Source organism: Pongo abelii, chromosome 1 (genome assembly GCF_028885655.2).
Source record: "Pongo abelii isolate AG06213 chromosome 1, NHGRI_mPonAbe1-v2.0_pri, whole genome shotgun sequence".
In the NCBI taxonomy this organism is placed as follows: Eukaryota; Metazoa; Chordata; class Mammalia; order Primates; family Hominidae; genus Pongo; species Pongo abelii.
The window spans coordinates 209,257,614-209,278,037 of record NC_071985.2 but is presented as its reverse complement, the minus strand read 5'-3'; the positions used below and the strand labels follow the sequence as shown (position 1 = coordinate 209,278,037).

The following is a 20,424-nucleotide window of genomic DNA, read 5'->3' as shown; positions in this document are numbered from 1 at the left end:
GGTTTGTATCCTATTTCTAGCACTATATGTTGTTGTATCCTGGGCCTCAGTATTATCAATGTAAAATAGAGACTGAAAATTAAACGTACATGTCCTTAATCACACAGTAACCATAAGGTTTGGAAACACACTTATTTTGCCTGTATTTTAATGTAATCGAGCTATACCATTCACATTTGTTATGCATATTTTCCTCTTTTCAGATACAGAGTAGCTCATGAGATAGATCTGAGTTCATGGGATATATATATATATATATATATATATATGTATGTATACATACATTACATATTTTATATTATAAAATTAAATATGTGTGTAAGGAACTTAGCATGCAGCCTGGCACATAGTAGGTGCTTAATACATGATAGCTGCTATTGTTTGTTGGTTTTGGGCCTTAACTCAATCTCACAAATGTTTGCTGAGTGTCTGTGTGAAGGCCCTAGAGGTAAGCTCTTACGTGGTGGGGAAGGCAAACAGACATATACGTAAATTATTCTCAAAGAAGGCAGTCTATGTTAAGTGAAGTGCTGCCAATACAGACAAAGTGCATTGAGAGAATAATGGACAAAGCAGTGAATTCTTGCCAGGGAGATCTGGGTGGTAAGATTTTTATTTTTAGATGAAATTAACAATACAGAGAAATGCAGATCTTTAGTGTACAATTCAATGAATTTTGGCAAATGTATTCACCCACGAAACTACCACTGGAATGAAGATCAAGAACATTTTCATACCCCCAAAACCCCTTCTAATCAATCCTCACTCCCTAAAGGCAACCACAGTTCTGTTTTTTCCCCACAATAGTTTTGCCTGTTCTTAACCTTCATATAAATGGAATCATTCAGAATGTCCCCCTTCTTGTGTCTGGCTTCTTTCATTTAACATGGGTGATAAAATTTGAGCTGAGCCTGAAAGCACTGCTAGGATTGAATAAGCAACCATGCAGGCAGGGTAGAAAAGGTGAGGTATAGGGAATAGCTCGAGAAAGAAAAGGAGACAGATAAAGTGAATTGGGGACTGGTGTGACTAGAGTAAGGGGTACCCAATGGGGAAGAGAAAGAAGGATGGAAAGCTAGGTTGGAGCTTTGTTTTGCAGAGTTTTAAATGCCAGGACAAAGGCGTGTAGACTTCATCCTGAAGGCAACAGGGAGCCAGCCAGGGAACAGAAAAGTGGACTGATGAGATCTGGGTTTTGAGAAGACATATATGCGGCCACAGCAGGTAGATCCAATGAAGTTCAGGAAGTCTGGAGGCCTGGAGACCAGTTATTTGATTGTTTATTAATTCATCCATTCATTCACAATGTCTGCCAACTTTGTGATCATTCATTTATTCACCCAAAAAGTATTTATCTGGTACTGAACTCTAGATTTTGGGTTTCTGGCCATTACATCTCCGGCTTTATCCGTTGACTGGGAAACAAGTTTGATAAATCCTTTTTTAAAAAATTGAGATGGGATCTTACTATGTCGCCCAGGCTGGTCTTGGATTCCTGGGTTCAAGCAATCCTCCCTCCTTGGCCTACCAAAGTGCTAGGCGTGGGTCGCTGTGCCCAGCCTCTGCTGGTTGTATCAAATTCTCTCCTCACCCCAAAAGTCTGGGAAATCCTTGATTTTTTTTCTAGTAATGGGCTCATCAAATCCTGCTAAGAAAATCTTCATTCCCATCGGGTATGTCTTTCCTAAAAACCCAATTGGGCAGACATCACCTTAGATTATTTTTTATGTGAGATAATAAGTAAATAGCCCAGAGAAACAGGAAGGGTTTAAATAAATGAAGGCAAGGTCAACTCTATGCCTTCCTGGAGGGCTGGGGACAGTGTTTCCCAAAGTGTGTTCCACAGTGGATCACTGGTTCTACAGGTTGTTATAGGAGTCAGTGGGGATGGAGGAGATGAAATCATGGCCATCTTAGTTTGGGAAATACTGGGTGAAAAAACAAACAAAGCAGGTTTCCTGACTGCAGGACTTTTCAGAGGCTTGATGACTATGCCTTGTTCATTTCTAAGAAGAGGTATGAAGCTTTTCCCAAATGTTTTGATCCTGGAATCTTTTCTGCCTGGAACATCTCAGGCATTCTTGTATTTCTCAGAATGCATTTGTGAGATTCCCCGACATGACTTGAGAGAAATCAGAAGCGGTTCAGATCGAGGAGAGTTATGGAGCAAAATGCCCATAAGGTTGGGCCAGAGTAGGGAAGAGCCTGGAGCTGTGAAGAAGAGGGAGCTCCTTCCACAGGGAGGCACAGGAAAAGGAGAAGGAAGCGGGGCTTGAGCCTTGCCTCGCAGTTGCATGCAAGTAGGAAGAGGAAAGAAATTTCCCAGTGGGAAAAGCAACTGGTGCAGGACTGAACTGGGACCGTCGAAGGACATCTGTACTGCAGAATTTCTATGGAGGAAACTTTATCTTCAAAGTGGCTGCAGCTGGAGCCTGTATTTGCTGGGCAAGAGAAAGAGGAGGAAAAAGTACATGGCTATTGGCCATGGGATGTGAAAAGGACAGGGAGGTAGGGTGCTCCTTCGCGATCCCCACCCCTAGAACTGGCCTCTTTCCCACAGGCAGATGAGTGAAGAGCACTGAGCTCTGTCCTCTCATTGTATGGCACGCTCATCTCCCTCACTGTGCTTCAGTTCCCCAACTGCCAAAGGATGAGAAGGTAGGCCTTCCACAAAAAGAGTCGGAGCCTTCCAAGGAAGGCAGGCAGATCTGTGCCTCTTCATAGCTGGGCAGAGAGCTTCACCAACAGGCTTCAGACAGGTTTGCACACAAAGTCATGGCGGTAGCTGAGGTTCTGAAGAAACAGGGGATCTGGGTTCAAATACCAACTCCACCACTTACCTTGAGCCAGTCACTTTACCTCTCTGGGCTGTTCATGTTTCAGTTTTTCTCACCTCAAACACCTGGGCACCAGGAGCTTAGTACAAGGTACTTATGTTTGTTAGTAACATCACTAAACTCCTCTAAAGCCCATTGTCTCTGTAAAGGGAAATTTGTTACATTAAGATGATTAAGAGACTTTGTACTGTAAGGGGCAAAAACTGGTAGAACGAGTTGAAACTGACTGTTTTTTATTTTCTGTAAATCCCGCCCATGTCATCGCCCTCAGGGTTCAAGCAGGGCTTAAGAATAACTCGGTGGAGACTCTTGTGGGTAAGGGGGATGCTGAATGCCTCCTCTATTCCCAGCATTGGTCTCCTGCTGGGTGTGACTCAGACTGCATAGTGGGCCAGGAAGAAGGGGGTGGGGGTGTCAGAGGTCACTAGGCCCCAGAAAAGAAAATGTTCTATTTCCCAGGTGGGGCCTGTTTTACAACAGATCAGGACATCCCCAGGCTCTAGGGACAACATCCCTCCCTTACCATAAACTAATCCATTCTGGTCAAGTGGAGGATGATTCTTGCCCAAGGCACCAAAAGGCAGAATCCCCCAGGTCTGATGTTTGGGGTTAGCTGGTTTTCTCAGGCCTGCTCCCTTTGTGATGCAGTTTTCGCTTTTTAGCCTTACACCTTCCCTGAGGCCTCCTTGTGGCTCCAGAAAGTCTTGCAAACAGTTCATTCACCCTATCTGGTCAAGAAGGTTCTGCCTAGAAGCTGTGGGATGGGGTGGCTTTTGAAGATGGTGTCAAGGCCCGGGGGTTTATGAAATGTTATCTTGGCTGATAAAGGCATCTGCTACTAATTATTTTTTCCTTTGTTTCTTTTTTTGGCACCTTCGAAGTCACAGATCTCAGACGGTTGGAAAGAACCTGAGTGACCTTCAAACTCAAACCATTCATTTCACAGTTGGAGAGACTGGCTCAGGGAAGGAAGATGACTTGCCTGAGGTCACACAGCCAGCAAGCAGCAGAGCTGGAACTCAAACCTTGATCTCTTGCCCCTCGGTCCTGTGCTGTCTCTCCTGCTGCATAATATTGGTAACAGCTATGGAGCACTTACTGTGTGCCAGGCACTATATTAAGTGCTTTACATGCATTTAATCGTTACAACCATCCTATGAAATAAATACTACTATTAATCCCATTTATAGATGAGGAAACAGACTCAGAGAAACAAGTTATGAAGCTTAGGGTCACAGCTAACAAAAAGCTGAGCCAGGTTTCAAACCCAGATCAGTCTCAAAACCCGGAGCTTGTAATCACTAACACTAATCTAAGGCATAAGTCTTCTCTTTGAGGGGCTTAACTTTCAACATCTCCAAACCACCTCACACGTTTCAGGGAACCCACAAGGACTGGAGAGAGAAAGAGGGTGAAACAGAAGGCTCCCAAACTGGTCCCATTCAGATGCGGCTGTCCCAAGTTGTCACTTTAGTCTAAGAGCAGTCAAATGAAATCCTGTGACCCTATGTTGGGTCATCAGTCAATTCAGAGGCCGCTGGTAGTTTTGAAGTATGGCCAAACAGCAAAGCCCTGGACTAGAGAGTCAAGTCACTGTCACCTGCCTATCAAGACTCATCTTCTTAGCGGTTTCTCCAGTGCCCATCAGTGGGTAATACTGAGGATGTCTGCACATGACCCAGGAGGTGCCAATGACTGAGCTCATTGTGAAAGGAGATAGGGCTGCGGGTGAAGTATGCATATTCATAAGAGTACTGGCAAGGCATGAATCAGATTTCTTAGGAGCCTGGGCAGAAAGCAGCAGTCATGCTCTCATCCTCTGAGGCAGGGGAACCTGATGACTAACCCCCATCATCAGGCACATTTGCCTTGGGCTGAGTGCCCCGGGTGGCAGAAGCAAAGAAACAGACAAGACAAGGAACTGTTTCACTGGGGTGGCAAGAGATGCCCATCCCTAATGATAAAAGACAATGGCTGACACTTACCAGGTCTTAACTATACACCAGAGTGGTGCTGAATGTTTTGCAATGTGTTACCTTATTTGCAAAAACCTCACAACGGTGAAATTATGCCTATTTTACAGATGAAGAAACTGAGACTCAGAGAGCTCAGAGGACTTGCCCAAGGTCACAGAAGTAGTGAACGGCTGAGCCAGGATACAGACTCATCTAGACTGGCTCTAAAATCCAAGCTAGATGTGCTCCACCTTCTGTGTATGTGTGTGTGAGGGCAGGTAGTCGGCAGTAGAGACTTCTGCATCACCTGAAGGGTGAAATTAGAGAAGTCTAACGGACTCCTCCAACACAAGAGATTTTGTGAAATTTGACAACAAAACAATGTTTCCAAACATCTAGTTGCAAGCAGAGGAAAGGTTTTCGAGTAGAAGGGTTTCATCAAGGTTCCCCCACTGGGCTTGTGTACAGGAATATACCTTATTCATTTCTCTCCCCAGACTGTGGCATAGCTGCTTGAACTGAGCACGTCCTCACCAAGTTACCTGAATGACTGTTTGCTGAAGCAACATAATGTAGCAGTTCAGCTTTGGAGCCGAACAGTCTGGGTTGAGATCCCAGCTTGGGTCCTCTGGCGCTGCATGAACTGATCAAGTTTCATAGCTTCTTTAAGTCTCAGCTTCCACATCTATAAAATAGAGGTGGGCACTTGTTAGGACTGAGTGAAACAGGACAGGTAAAGTGTACAGACCCGGACAGAGAGTTAAAGTGCTCAAAAAATGAGAGCTGCTATTATAATTGGTGATGATTAAATAACTCTCCATACTCACTGAATGAATGGATAAATGAATAACGCATGTGCCTAGGCAATGTGGCAGCCTGCCCGGAGCACTGGCTGAAAGGGTGAGCAGGGGCAAGTGAGGGGTGGGGAGATTGATGGTGACTTCTGAGCGGTTACCTTCCTGAGAGAAGAGCCAGAGGGGCCTGATCGTGGCGTAAGATATGGTTCTTAGGCCCCTGCAGGCCACAGTTTCTAAGTCCTTCCTTTTCTCCACCGCCGGACCATAAGGCCCCAAACTGATGGCCTTGAAAAATTCCCTAGCAGGCCAGCGGTAGATTCAGAAAACCCCTCACCTGAATGTTCAAGGCCCAAGGTTGAGCACTTAACCTCTGACCACATGGCCTCTGCCTTCCTAGCGGGGATACAGGGCCCAGAAAGGCCTCAGCAAAACCCTCCCTCTCCCCACCCTCTCCAGTGAGATCAGATCTAAATAAACACCAATGGCAGCCTTTGAAGGAACACTCCTAAGAAACAGGACAGGTTAGGACCTTATGGGTTAGTTGTGCCTATCTGAACCTCTCTAAGCAGAGCAGGTCCCGCCCTGCCCTGCCCCACCTCACCCCACCCCACCCTAATCTAGGAAGGCCGCACTGACCCTGGCCACCTACTCATTCCATTCAGCACTGGGGCACCAAGACCCTCTGTCCAAGCCAGACCTTGGCCAATTTTCCTCTGTAGCATTTCAAGGAAATCCTCATCTTAACCCTCCAGGCCCCAGTTTGACCCCTGCAGAGAGGAGGAAATACGTTTCCAGTGTTTGCCGTGGGGGTAGTGGGGATAAATACGTTTTTCTCCGTGATGCTGTCTTTTATTTGGAAGTGGGCAGTGTCTTGTTTAATGGCCTCTTTTAAGACAGACTCAGCAATAGTGGTTGGGCTGCTGGGGCCTGAGGCACAGGTGAGGGCTCACCTGGGGCCAAGACAGCTGGGTTCCGTTCTTCCCAGCAGGCCCTCTCCTTCCAGGACTGAGGCTGTGTTCTCCCTGGCTCCCCTCTCCCTGACTGCCTCCTGTTCTGGCTGGTTCCTGGCAACAGAGGAAGAATCTCAAGACAGCACTCTGGCTGCTTCTTCCTTCTCTGCCTGAGCAGAGGATAAGCCTTCTCTGATTTGTTACTTTTAAATAAAGTTTCTTTTTCCTATTAACAGAAGAAATAATGTCCACAGAAACAAAAATAAAGCATAAATCACCACTGACTCCAATATCCATAATACTCTCTGGGGTGAATTATTGTTTTCTCTATTCATATAAATGGATTTTTAAAATAGGAATGGACTAATTTACTAAAAGTAGAGTAAAGGGAAGACTTAAAAGTAGGGAATCAGACCCAGATTCAAGACTTAGCTCAGAAACTCCCTGAAAATAACCTTAGTAAGTTTCACTCCTGCACCTCACTTTCCTCATTTGCAAAATAAAGATAATAGTACTCACATCATAAGGTGGTTGTGAGAATAATACGAGGTCAAACACTGAGCCTATTCCCTGGAACATCATAAAGACACATAATTGCAAACAACTGTACTGAAAGCACAGTAAATAACTTCCATAGTACACAGGAAGCCTCCATAGCACCCTTTTAAACTGTAGCGGGGCATGCAGCTACATTCAGATATCTTAATTTACTTCACTGAATCTCTTGTGAAGGGTATTTTTATTAATTCTAATTTTTCAGGATTATAAACAATGCTCTAATGCATATCCTTGTAGGTAACTCTTTGCATACAAAGATTATTTGCTTAGACAAAATTCCTATGAGTGAAATTGCTAGATCAAAGGATGAGCTAAACTCGAAAGCCAAAGCTTAGACTGGCTCTCTCTCCTTCCAGCAAGGAGCACGCTTGTTTTCCCTTGCCAATACTGTGATTAGTATTTTCTTTCATCTTTATCAACTGGATAAAAGAAAAAAAAAAAACTGCTTGTTTGCTTTTGGAGACTTTTATTTCTAAGGAGAGCTTTCAGGGTGACTTTAGACTCCATGATTCCTCATGTCCAAGGAAGCTCCAGGAAGGAATGTAGGTGGTCTTATTGGAAGAACTGTGATAAACATCTAAAGTACAGAATGTAAAAGGGCCTGAGAGCTGCCCGTTCCATGTCCTGCTGCTCTGCAGGCACAACTTCCAGGTCCGTCCATGCCTTCAAAGAAGGGCCATATTCTCACGGCCGGGCACGATGGCTCATGCCTGTAATCCCAGCACTTTGGGAGGCCGAGGCGGGCGGATCACCTGAGGTTGGGAGTTCAAGACCAGCCTGACCAACATGGAGAAACCCCATCTCTACTAAAAATACAAAATTAGTTGGACGTGGTGGCACATGCCTGTAATCCCAGCTACTAGGGAGGCTGAGGCAGGAGAATCGCTTGAACCTGGGAGGCGGAGGTTGTGGTGAGCCTTGCACTCCAGCCTGGGCAACAAGAGTGAAACTCTGTCTCAAAAAAAAAAAAGGGGGGGGCCATATTCTCTATGTAGGGTGTGTGGCCTATCCCTCTGCTTAAGTACATTATAATGAAGCTTTTACTTTAAATGTTAAACGTTCAAATGAAATGCTACAGAATATTTTATTGAGCTTTGAGTGAGTGCCCAGGACAGCACTTCTGTGACCCCTTAGGACCCATAATGGTATCTAGGGTGATGCTTTGTCCGAAAGTCAAGGGTCAATCCAAAGTTCTTCACTTAACCAGGGGCACTCTCTCTAAACCTCAGTCTAACAAATGGGGCCAACCATGCACTCTTGTCCCCTCCTCCTGGGATAGCTGTATGGATCAGAGGAGATGAAGCACAGGAAAACACTTTGAAAAGAGCTCTACATCTAGCAGAGACTGTATTTAAGGGAGGTTGAGGGCTGAATACTGTGAACTTAGCTGTGTACTGGGGCTGGAAATGGGAAGTGGCTGAGGCCTTTTTTTTAAGCTGGGTGCTCCCTATAACACCAGCTACCTTTTATTGGGTACCTATTTGCCATAGGTTTTACGTCAATATCTCATTTAATTTAATCCCCAGGCTGACCCTACTGAAGCATGATGGGAAATTACTTACAGACCTGAAGTCATGGGTGCAAAGAGAAGGCACTGGTGCATGAAAATAAGAGGGAGTAGGGGAATTCAAACTTTGGAGGTCTTCCTTTGGGTGGTGGTGGGTGGGGTGGGGGGTAGAAGGCGATACCTAATTTGCCCAGAATGTCAGTAATGTGTGAGATTATATTCATTCATCCACTTTTCATTTATTCAACAAACATTTATTGAACACCTATTATGTTGAGACACAGGACAAGTGCCATGTGAGATTTATTTTTCCTTGTGTGGTTTCTGCCCTCCAGAAGTTTACAAATCCTATCTGCCTTGCAGATACTATCAACCAACCTATCTACTTTTCTTCCCTCCCTCCCTCCCATCTCCCTTCTATCTATCCCTCCTAGACCTTGTTCCAGACAGGGACTAGGAAGCTTGAAAGGACTATTTCCACAACTTTGGGATCAGGCCAACTTCAGTTTGATTTCGTCTCCGTTACTAAGGGGAGAGCCAGGTGACCTTAGATGTTATATCACCTCTCTGGGACTGTCACCATCTTCTGTAAAACAGGGATACTTATGGCGGCTACTTCACAGGCCTTTTGAATTACATGATATATATATCAAGCACTAGAACAGTGCCTGACACATACTATGGACACTGTTATCTAATCCTCATAGCAATCATTTCACTGAGGACAAACTGAGGCAGAAGGAAGTGAAGTTGCTTGTCCAAGGCCTCAGGCAGTCACCCTCAGAGCTGAGGTTCTTTATAACTTGGCCAACCATGTGACCCCACTTTACAGGTAGGAATGGGATAGAGCATCTACAGCTAGCATTACGGCGTCAAGTGCTCCATAAATGATAGTAATTTTAATTGCAAAATCAAAATGAGATCAGATAGCTGAGCTCGCTGCTGAGAGCCTGCAAGCCGGACAGCCCCCCGTCTCCATTCCTGTGCCTCCCAGGGGATCACTGGGCAAGGACTCAGTCTTCACTCTCTTCATCCCTGCCCTTGCCCCAGGAAGGATGGGGACACAATGGCCATTTGTCAATGGGAAATTATTTTGGTTTAATGACATTTAAACTGGGGCTTTGTATAGAATTTCTAATTACAAAAGCAGTGCAAGTTCAATGTAGCCCATTTGGGGGAAACGGGGAAAAGATTGAAATCCTGGTATTTCAGTGCCCACAGAGAGGCACTGTTGAAATGTGGGTATATGTTCTTTCAATATTTGAATATAGGTCAACAGATTTGCATTAAGAGTTCTGGATAATGAGAAAGCATTGAAGTGTTAGAAAAGGACGGCTGTCAGCAGGGTCCTCATGTTCAGCAGCGCCCTCATGTTCAGCAGCGCACGTCCCGTCTGATAAATGGTGCTGTCGTTGTTCAGTACACAATCTTCACAGACACACAGAGGACCCCTGGCTCTCAGTGCTCACTTATAGTGAGCACTAACTTTTACTCCTCCCCAACATGCCAAGGAGAAGTGTCATACTCTTTGGGAACAGTGGCTTCTGGTCAGGCATGATTGTGGAAAGGAGGGGAGGGATGAAGGACTGTGCAATCCTCCAAGAGGGCAGATCATAACATCTGGAGAAAGAACATCAGTAATCTAGAAAAGCAAATCAAGATGATTTTCATAGGGAACTCCCCCCTTATAGTGATTCACTAATCTGTTCTTATAGAGAGGGAAATTGAGACTCTGAGAGGAGAGAATTTACTCAGTCACACAATAAGTGGCCAGAGGTCAGAAAGAACTTGAGCCCAGGGCACTCCCTAACTTAGTCCAGTCCTGCAAGAATGGAATCAGAAAGATGTGCATTCAAATCTCAATTCTTTAACTTATTAGCTTTTGGCTTTTTTTTTTTTTTTTTTTTTGAAAGAAAAAAAATCACCCAGGCTGAGTGCAGTGGCGCGATCCTGGTTCACTGCAACCTCCGCCTCCCAGGTTCAAGCAATCCTCCTGCCTCAGCCTCCCAAGTAGCTGGGATTACAGGTGTATGCCACCATGCCCAGCTAATTTTTGTTTTTTTAGTAGAGACAGGGTTTCACCATGTTGGCCAGGCTGGTCTCGAACTCCTGAACTCAGATGATCTGCCTGCCTTGGCCTCCCAAAGTGCTGGTATTATTGCCATGAGCCACCACACCCAGCTAACTTTTGACTTCCAACAAATCATTTAACCTCTGAGTCTCAGTTTCTTCACTTGTGAAATAAGGTTAATACCTTCCTCATTAGATTTAAATGAGAATTAAGGAAAAAAAAAGGCTTTTCTAACAAGTATTGAGTGCTAGACACCAGGTACAGATAATGCACTTCACACGCATTATCTCATTTAATCCTCACAATAACCCTATAAGGGAGGAATACAATTTTTATATACACTTTACAGGTGAGGAAACTGAGGCTCAAAGAGCTGTAGCCACTTGCCCAACATCATGTAGCTAGTAAGCGGTTGGGCTGAGATTTGAAAGGAGGCCTGTGAGTCTCAGAACAATACTATCTTATCACATAGGTAAGTCTTAGCACAGTGCTTGCAAAATACAAACGCTAACTAAACAGCAGCCCTCATTATTTACTGTCGTTATTGTGGATGTAATTATTATGTTACATGTAATTGGCTGGTCTCTGTTTATGTTTTTTTTAACTTTTTTTTTTTTTTGGAATAGCTGTTCTGTTTTAAATCTCCTCTGCAAAGGAACCAACAGCTGTGCTGATCCATGAAGGGGAAGTAGGTGCCAGCCTTGCTTAGCCCCACAGGAGCAGGAAGGGGGCAGCAGCAAAGCACGGCCTGGCATCTCTGGGTTGTTGGGATGAAGGCTTGGAACAGCACTTGTACCGCCTGCCTGGGAGGTATAACTCCTATTGAGGGGTCTGGTGACCTTGCAAACTGGCTCATGGCGTTCCTGCCTACCTAACCCAAACCACCAGTCCTCCTATCCCATCCAGGACACTTCCGTAGCCTTCTTGTGTGTGGAGACATAGAAACCCTCTGCCCTGTGATTTGGGTCTCTGCTGATCTCTGAAGATGGGTGCGGGTGATGAAAGAGGCAAAACCTAGAGGCAGAGGGAGAGGACCCATTTTTAAAAGCCCAGCGAGCACAGACACGCCACCTGGAATCCCAGCCTCCCCCGAGCCCAGTCAGCATGAGTCACCCCACAGCCCTTCACCTGTGGGTTGCAACATGGTTGACAGAAACTCCACAGCCTTCCATGAGGTGGGCAGACAGGTACATACAGAGGAGTGTGCCATCCTCGGACTGCAATAAGCTTTGCAGTTACAGTTGGCACCAAATAGCCCTTCAGCCACAAATAACCTCTGTGAAGTGGTTGGGCACCCAGGCTCTGCTCTCGGATTAAATCCCAGCTCTAGCTCTACCACTGCCTAGCTCTGCAGCTTGAGTAGTTTACTTCAGTATTCTGTACCTCAGTTTCCTCATCTATAAAATGGGGGTATCAAAAATGTCTATCTCCCAGGGTTGCTGTAAGGATTAGGCGAGACAATGCATGCAAAGGCTTAGCACAATGCCCGGTGCCTGTGGTATATGAAGCTAGGTGCTAGACACTGGAGATTCCCCAGTGACACAAAGTCTTTGCTCTTACAGAGTTTACATTCCAGAGGAAGGGGAGAAACACAATGAACAATTAGAAAAATATCATAGGTCATATTACATTATATCATAAGTCATAAGGGCTCTGCAGAGAACAAAAAGTAATGTGATCCAGAGTGATTGAATGTCTACTTTATTAACAAGGGTGACTGAAGAGGGCTGCTCTGAGGAAGTGGCTTTATTAGCAATTATTTACTATTATTTATTAGGGTCCCCTGGGCTTCCCCCAACACAGCCTCCAGGGAGAAACCAACCTCTGAGAGTTCTCAAACCCAGTACCCCCTCTCCAGAGCCCTGACCCCACCCCAAGAGGACTCCTTTGAATTCTGACTTTACCCTGAAAAACCTCCATAAATTGGCAGGGGTAGCTGAAACCTCACTTGCCGTTCCCAGAGAAGAGAGAGAGGAGTGGGCCAAGTTGAAGTTTCCAGGAAGACAGAGCAAAGAGATAATTTGCCAAAAGGGGAAAGGTGGGGGAGGGGAGAATAGAAAGAGAGAGGGAAAAAAAGATGCCAAGATCTCTGGCTTAGATTTAATTTCAAACTAATCCTGGAAGAAGCTCTTTAAAAAGCTCTAACATTCTCCTGTTTGTGTTTGTGGATATTCTGGGGTTACCAAGCTTGTTCTTTATAGAAGACAGCTCACAGCAATTACTCCACAATTACTTCATCTGACAGGCATTGAATTTCTCCCAAGTTTCCAATACCGAACGAAGCACTTGGAGCCCGTGAAATGACCAGCTGGCTGAGGCTTCGGAGGTGCCTTCAACTTCTCTATCCCTTCTGTGCGGACTAGAGGTATGTGGCTTGCCCACACCCCCTTCACACCCAATAAAAGCCTGTTCTCCTTTACTTCCCCACCCCTACCACCAACACACACCCCCCAGATTGTAAACTCCTCTAGAACAGTAACCCCTGTTTTTTCTGGCCTCAGTTTCTCCAGAACCCAGAGTAGAGTCTGGCATACAACAGGTGCTCAATGAATGTCTATTGAATTGAGGCCACTGACTTCAGCCCAAGGGGCAGCCAGACTTGGAGTGAGATGACTGCAGATTGGATCTGGGCTGGGACCTCGCTAGCTGTGCCCTTGGGCAAGGCACTTTGCCTCTCTGGCCTCCATTTCCTCCCTCATCTGTAAAATGTGTGTTGAAGAGGAAGGGGGAAGCGATGATCAATCTACCACAGTGGGTTACTTTAAGAACCAAAAGAAGTCACTTGAGTAACTGTAAAAGATTATTCATAAATATTATCTTAAAGGGGAAACTGAAAAAAAAGGGAACTTATACAAAGATCTACCTGGGAAAAGTTGCTCTCTCCTTTGAGAATTCCCCAGTGGTACAGAAGGAGGGGGCAAAGAAATTTGGGGGTAGGGATGTTTCTGGGTACCCAGTCAATGACTAGAAACAGGAATCAAGTTTTCCTTTAAGCCAGGTTATCTGTTTGTCCCTGTACTTTTCCTCTAGTTATCTTGCTTCTTTCCAACATTTTTTTCTCCATCCCTCCTCCCTCATCTCCACCCCCCACCCCCTCACCAAGGAAGGAATTGGCCAGCTCCACCCAGCCAGTCCCCCATAGCTCCGCCCTCCTCGGCGGGCTAAGAGTTAACAGCTGCACCTGTTGAGGTATACCGCCAGTCGCCGGCACCTGTACCTGTAGCCAATCAGCGCCAGCGCTGCTGGGAACCTACCTGTCAGCAAAATCTCGACACCCAAACCTCAACATAAATCAAACACTTTCCTGGGCAGAGAATGTCTGTGTCAGGCAAGAATTAGAGACAAGCGGTCAGCAGAGCCTCAGTGCTGATCGTCGGAGCTTGGGACCAGGAAGATGTCGAATGAACTTGAGTGAGTAAACATCGGTGGATACCTGCCGCTCTCAGAGCGTGGAGGCTGGATGGGGTTTCCTGGAGGGGGAAGAGCGGGGAGGCCGGCACCGGGATTCACAGAGCAATTTGTAAGGGTAAATGAATGGGCTGACGATCTTACTTTGGCGTGTCAAGGCAAGCCCCAGTCTCAAGCTAGAGATGAGTGTTTCCCTGGGAAAATAGTTTTTCTCATTCTGTTTGCTGAGCAGTTTTGAGCCAGGCAGGGAAACACAAGACTGAAACTGTGAAGGTTTCTGACACCACTTTTTGATCCTCTGAAGGGGCATTGGAAATCAGACAACCCCAATCCCATCGAGGCTTTCTATCTTCTTGCCAAAAGGAACTTCTTTGAGGTAGTTCTAAGAGCTGTCTTAGGCAGAGAGTTGGGTTTCTCTAAAGGGACTTGTTTGCTGGGTTGGAACAGTCCCAAGTGGGAAGGTTACAGTGTGGTGGTTAAGCATGTGTACTCTTTGTAGTGGGCTTGACCTAAGTTCAGATCCAGGCTCTGTCCCTGGGTGGTCTCAGACAAGACATTCAATTTTTCTGGGCTTCATTTTCCTCATCTGGAAAACGGGTACAAGAATGCTTTGTAGAATTCTTGAAAGAGTTAAGTGGGATAAATGCTGTAAAATGCTTAGCATAAAGCTATAGTCCAAAGATGTGTTCAGTAAAATGTGGTTCATTTTATTCAGAGGCAGTTCTAAGGCTGGGGATGATGAGAAGTGATTTTTGGTAGGTCACCTCTGTTGGCTAGCAGGATGCATGTGCCTTCCTGCCCACATCTGAGATTTAAGATCCTGACTGACTGATGCTGATCTTCACCATGGTGTACTTCTTGAGGTCCAGACCTTAGAGAAGGCAGGATGAGGTTGGGATCTGGGCTGCTTTAGATTGGGTTCAGGGAGCTGGCAGGAGAAGCCAGAACCCTTTAAACACAGGCTCTCCTTTTCCTGCCACCCCCAGAGGTGAGTGGGCAGAGGCAAGGATTGTACCATCTTTTTTCTAACTGCTCCTCAACAGACTTTTAAGAACTTGAAGATCTGTGGGCAGAGCAGTGCTAGGTCCCGATTGCAGACAGGATTCTATGTTCTAGCTAGCCCTTCAGCTCTTCATGTTCACAGCACAATCACTTGGGTTAACAGGCACATTTCTTTTGAATGAATTTCCCGGGGGTTGACAATGTATTGACAATCGGACCACAATGAGAATAAGAGCAGGAGCATTGGTACTGACACCTGGGTTCAAGTCCCAGCTCTAGCACTTATAGCTGTGTGATGTTGAGCAAGTCACTTAATCCTCACCTGTAAATTGTGGCCAACAGTAGTATCCACCTCATGGTGTTAGAGGATTTGACAATTTTAGAATAGTGATTGCTTTTAAGGCTGGTGGAGAACACGCCAGTAACACCATTGTCATTTCATGTAGAACTAACCAATCAATGAGCATTCCCAAACCTCTTGCTATTTTTCCATACTTTGAACACGCAAAAAAATCTTGAGATGTGTCTCCATCCCACTTAAATTTGCTGGCTAAAACTGCGGAGGCTACAGACAGAATGTACTCATTACCGCACGTTAGGGGGTATGTGTTCTGAAGCTGGGTTACTTGAACAGAAAGGTTTCTTGCTTTTCTCCTCCCTAATGGTTTGGATTTGAAGTCAGATCCGCTGACAGTTGAGGCTTCTCAGTCTGGGGTGGGGTGAGGGAAGCCAGTTGCCTGCTGAGTAATTGCAGGCGGACTCCAAGCCACCATTTGAGATTACAATGGCAGAGCCTGGGGGCTCAGCTGCCCCTACTGATAAGGGGAGGATACCCGGCGCTTGGCTTGCAAGTTCTGAGCTGCTGTTGCTGTTGCGGCCTCGACATTCTCCTAAAAAGTGCCAAGTTAAGAGGACTGGCCATAGCTTAGAGCTGGGGCCTTCATGGAATGGCCAACTCTGGCCAGGCCTTGATATAGTGGAAAAAGTGGGACTTGCCTTCACTCTAAATTCTGCCACTTACCAACAGCAGGATCCTGGTGAATTTGTTTGTCCTCCGTGACCGTCAGTCTGCTCATCTGTCTGTAACACCTACCTGGCAGGAACAACTGTGAGCTCCCAAATGTGGACCAGAGCTCCATCTGCGCCCGCCCGGTGGCCAGGCCCCGGGTGTAAGGCGGCACTTCGAAGGCTGGTCCCTGAGAAGCATGGAGGCCCCGGCGGTGTAGTTAGAAACCAGCTGGAGGTGGCTGGCGGGTGCTGAGCGCCGGGCCTTTCATGTGGTCACAGCGCTCTGGGTGCCTGGAGCCCGCAGCCCTGGGCAGCCCCGGGCTACCGCAGGGCGCAAGGGATCCTGGGCTGCGGCCGAGGGCGCCGGAAGTCGCCGCGGACCGCCTGGGTCTCGCAGGAAAACAGCCGGCGCCCGCGAGCTGCCCGGCGTCGGGTTTTCCTGAAGGTGCGTCGGGGCCCCCGGCGAGCTGCAGCCGCAGGCGACCTCGCCGGTGACCTCTTGTTCCCCTCTGGAGCAAAGGGGCTTGGCACACAGTAGGTCTAAGGCACCGAGGCAGGAGCGTCCCCTGCGGCCTCGCTCCGTGCTCTCTGGGCCCCACCGCTGCCGCCTGGAGTCTCCCCCCAGCCTCGCAGAGACGCGACTCGGTTGGGGGAAGGGGACTAGAACCGTCGCAGTCCTGACCGCGGCCGCCGCCTCCGTTCTATCTGATCTCCAGGAGCGCCGGCTCCAGACTGCCTGGAGCACTGAAAGAGTTAATCGGGAACGCCTCCCTGCTGTGGTTTTGTGGTCGAAACCATGATTGCCAGGAGCAAATTTTTGTCGTGCACGAGGTGTGTTATTAAAAGTCGGAGCTACGCTGCTGCTGAACGAAAAGTTAAAAGCCCTCTTTGAGTTCGGGCTATAAAACTGGCGGACTGGGCCGAGAGGCTTGAGCCAACCCTAACGGCGGCGGCCCGGGCCGCGCGGGGGTCCTGTGGGTCCGCCAGCTGCTGGGAGCGGGCAGGCCGCGCAGTCCCAGCAGTGAGTGGCCGCAGCCAGGCGGTCGGTCGGCAGAGCTCCCACTGAACCACCGGAGGAGTGAAGAGGGAAAACGGGGCTGAAACCCAAATGGGATCATCCAGCTTTCTCTTACGTTAGAACAAAAATGACAGCCAACATTTATGGAGCGCTGACTCCGCATCTGACATTGTGTCGAGTGCTTGATAAATACACGCTCTTCTTTAAACCCTCCCAACAAACTAATGTGGGATGGGAGTGTAAATGCAGTTTTGCTGAAGAGGGGACCCAGACTTGGTTCAGGCTTGCCCTAGGTCTCACGGAAGCACTGGGATCTTAACCGGGTCTTAGCGGAGCAGCCATAGGCCACCCGCTTCCTCTGTGCTTAGCCTCTGAAAAGAAGACAGAGGGGATATGCCAAACTGTTAAGAGTGGTTATTTCTGAGCAGAAGAATGTGGATGAATTCCATTCTACCTATTTTTCTGTAGGTTCTACATTTTATATATTTGTTGTATTTTACAAACCTGTGTTACCTTTGGAATCGTTAAGGTGAAGAGAGGAAGTCATTTTGAAAGAGAACACCTAGAACAGTGTTCTCAAACCGTGGTCCGTGGACCATCATCATCATCATCACCTGGGAACTAGTTAAAAAATGCAAATTCTCAGCCCCACCCTAGACCTACTGAATCAGAAACTGGGGGTACGGCTCAGCGTTATGTGTTTTCACAGGCCCTCCAGGTGATTCTGATGCGTGTCCAAGTTGTAAAACTGTTGGCCTAGAAGACCAGGCAGAGGATTGGGAAGCAGGAGGTTCCCAAATCCACTACTGACCTGCAGTGCAGTTGCTGAGTCAGCAGGTTGAAAGCTTAGTTCCAAGATCACACCTGTGTTTTAAGCCCAGCTCTGCCACCTATAGATTGGGTGACTTGGATGAGCTCCTTAACCTAAGTGTCAGTTTTTGCCCATGTAAAATGATGATAAAAATACCCACCTCAGAAGGCATGTATGAGAATAAAAAGGCACAAGGCCTGACTCTATTAAATAGTTGAGTTCCTTTCCCTCTCTTGCCTTCCCTCCCCTCTCTGGAACTTAGCTTTCCTATCTAAAATGCAGCAAATAATCCTGGCTGGCTGCCTCCCTCTCTCTATTCCTTTTGCCTCCTAAAAAGGTTAGAACAACTGACCTAGTGAAAGTCTTGAAGGGAAATTATCTCACCGTTATTTGGTGTTATTTCACTAGGCTTTTCCAGGAGGTCAGCAAGAATTGGGAACTTTCAAGGGCAGGGACCGAAAGGGGACAGAACAGTGTAGCCATATGAATGGCAGTGGCCTTCACCTGTTTTGTCCTCAGCACCCAGTACGTGGCCATTTACAGAGTAATCCTCAGTGAATGTTTGTTGAGTGAAACAGTGAGTGAATAAATGAAGGGATGTGGCACCCCCAGGTTTACAGGTGGATTTCAACTTCTTTCACACCTCAGTTGAGCAATAGATGGGAGGGGAGAAAAAAGGAAAATTAGACAAGACACCAAGAGGAGAATATAGCATGAAAGAAAAATTCCCATACAGGGAAGAATTTTTAAAAGAGAAGAAAGTGAGTTTCTGCTATAATTAGGAAAGGGCACCTAGATAATTTACATGCAACTAAAAGTGTCTGCTGCAGCCTGACCACCGTCAGCTTGCCCACCTGGGTCCTGACGATGAAGCTGGTAGTGCGTGTTCCTCTTAAGTGGAAATCTCCAAGCATCAGGATGATTCTGCCAGCTAGGAAGAGATATCCCGATTCATAGGCTGGAGAAAGGCTGTGAATTGTGCAGTTTGCTGGGGACTATCCCACAAAGTATTAGTAATAATAATAAAAGTAGTTCACATTATTATGTGCTGGCACTATGCTGATCGCTTTACCTGCATTATCTCATTGCATCTTGCAACAGTAATACTTCACAAAGTTGTAAAAAAAAAAAAAAAAAAAAAGGCAATGACTAGAAGTTGTCAGCCAGCAGCTGGTACTTGGTAATCCCTCAATGAACAGTAGCTCTCATAATAATTCTGTGAGGTTAGCATTCTAATCGCCTCACATTTTGCAGGTAAGAAAACAGGCACAGAGATGTCAGGTTGCTTGCTTAAAGTCACCCAGTAAGTAGCAGAGCTGGACCTGGAACCCAGGTCTGCAAAGCTCTGGGCCCACTCCCATAACGATGAGTTCATACTGCCTCATTCAAACTGGAGTCATTACAGAGCCATGCCCTACACTCTGCCATTTCCCCATTGAGGCCCCCAAATGAGCCCCCAGCCCATGTGACAAGGCACATTTCACAATCTGTACACCCAGAAAACCAGATGGGCCACTGGCAGGCACGAGAACCCTGGGGCGCCCCTGTCGTGCCCAGGGAACATCGTGTGTGGGGCTGACTGAAAAATGATTCCTCTGTGAGGAGTTGTGTCAGGGCCTCCCTGTGGGTGATTAGAGAGTGATTGATCACTGTTAATGAGGTTGGGTGGCTCATGGCAGGATTTAGCAAGTCATTGGGAGTATCTGGGTGTCAACACCCAGCTCAGGCGGCCCCTGGAACTCTTCCTTCTCTGGCTGAAGGGAAGTGGGGTCTAGCCTGCTGCATCTGTCCTGTGCCACACACCTCCTTTGGTGGAGCTTGAGACCACCTCCTTTGGTGTTGAGTTTTCTTCCCACCTCCTGGGAAGTTGAGTGAGTACTTTCTTTTCCGTAGCTTAACTATTGAGTCCCATCCTGCCGTATGCTGCATGTCCTTAGGCAGGTCCCTCTCTGGAACTAGATCTCAGGTCTGTCTGCATCCTAAATTGCCAGGATTCTAACAGAAGGAAATGATACCAAAAGTTCTCAACTGATGGCTGAGACAGAATTTCCTTGGTCTTATTGGGGGTTTTAAGTAGCTCAGCCAGAAAGCAGTGGGCATTTTGAGTCAGAAGAGACTTGTTGGAATGAAACCCCACTTTATCACTCTAGACTTTCACCTTCCTGGTGCCCAGAATAAGGCACGTTGGAGCCATGAAGGCTGAGGCTGACTGGGCATGGAGCAGCTGGCACCACACCCCTGTTGTGCTGAGTGCCAGTGAACTGGGGAAAGGTCCCATCCCCTCCTCCCAGAGCACTGGCCCTGGCAATTTGCACTTCCTCACAGACTGGACAGGAGGCCTCAAGAAGTGAGGCCTATCAGGTAGACCCCTGAGCTCCTCTCTCTTGATCTTGTTGCCAACTCTCTCCTAAATGGAGGAGAAGCCAGACGGGGAGACTCTGAGGAGGCGGCTCTGTGAAGGTTCTGGATGCTGGGAGCCAGAGACTTCAGTTCTAGGCCTGA

The 20,424-nt window shown here is 47.0% G+C and overlaps 1 protein-coding gene and 1 long non-coding RNA gene across 3 annotated transcripts in view; one reads left to right on the top strand and one right to left on the bottom strand.

Moving 5' to 3' along the window:
- Window positions 1-577: 577 nt before the first annotated feature.
- On the bottom strand, window positions 578-19,036 carry LOC129051942 (uncharacterized). The gene is made up of 3 exons (XR_008516520.1): window positions 16,179-19,036; window positions 5,335-5,477; window positions 578-2,793 (listed from the first exon to the last, which is right to left on the bottom strand). It is a non-coding gene; the product is annotated as an uncharacterized LOC129051942 (long non-coding RNA).
- GRHL3 (grainyhead like transcription factor 3) overlaps window positions 13,834-20,424 on the top strand; it is a 44,718-nt gene continuing 38,127 nt past the window's right edge. For both annotated transcript variants that reach the window (XM_009233714.3, XM_002811277.3), the window contains exon 1: window positions 13,834-14,086. In XM_009233714.3, coding sequence (XP_009231989.3) covers window positions 14,070-14,086 — 17 coding nt within the window. In that variant the 5' untranslated portion in view covers window positions 13,834-14,069. The remainder of the gene's footprint in view (window positions 14,087-20,424) is intronic.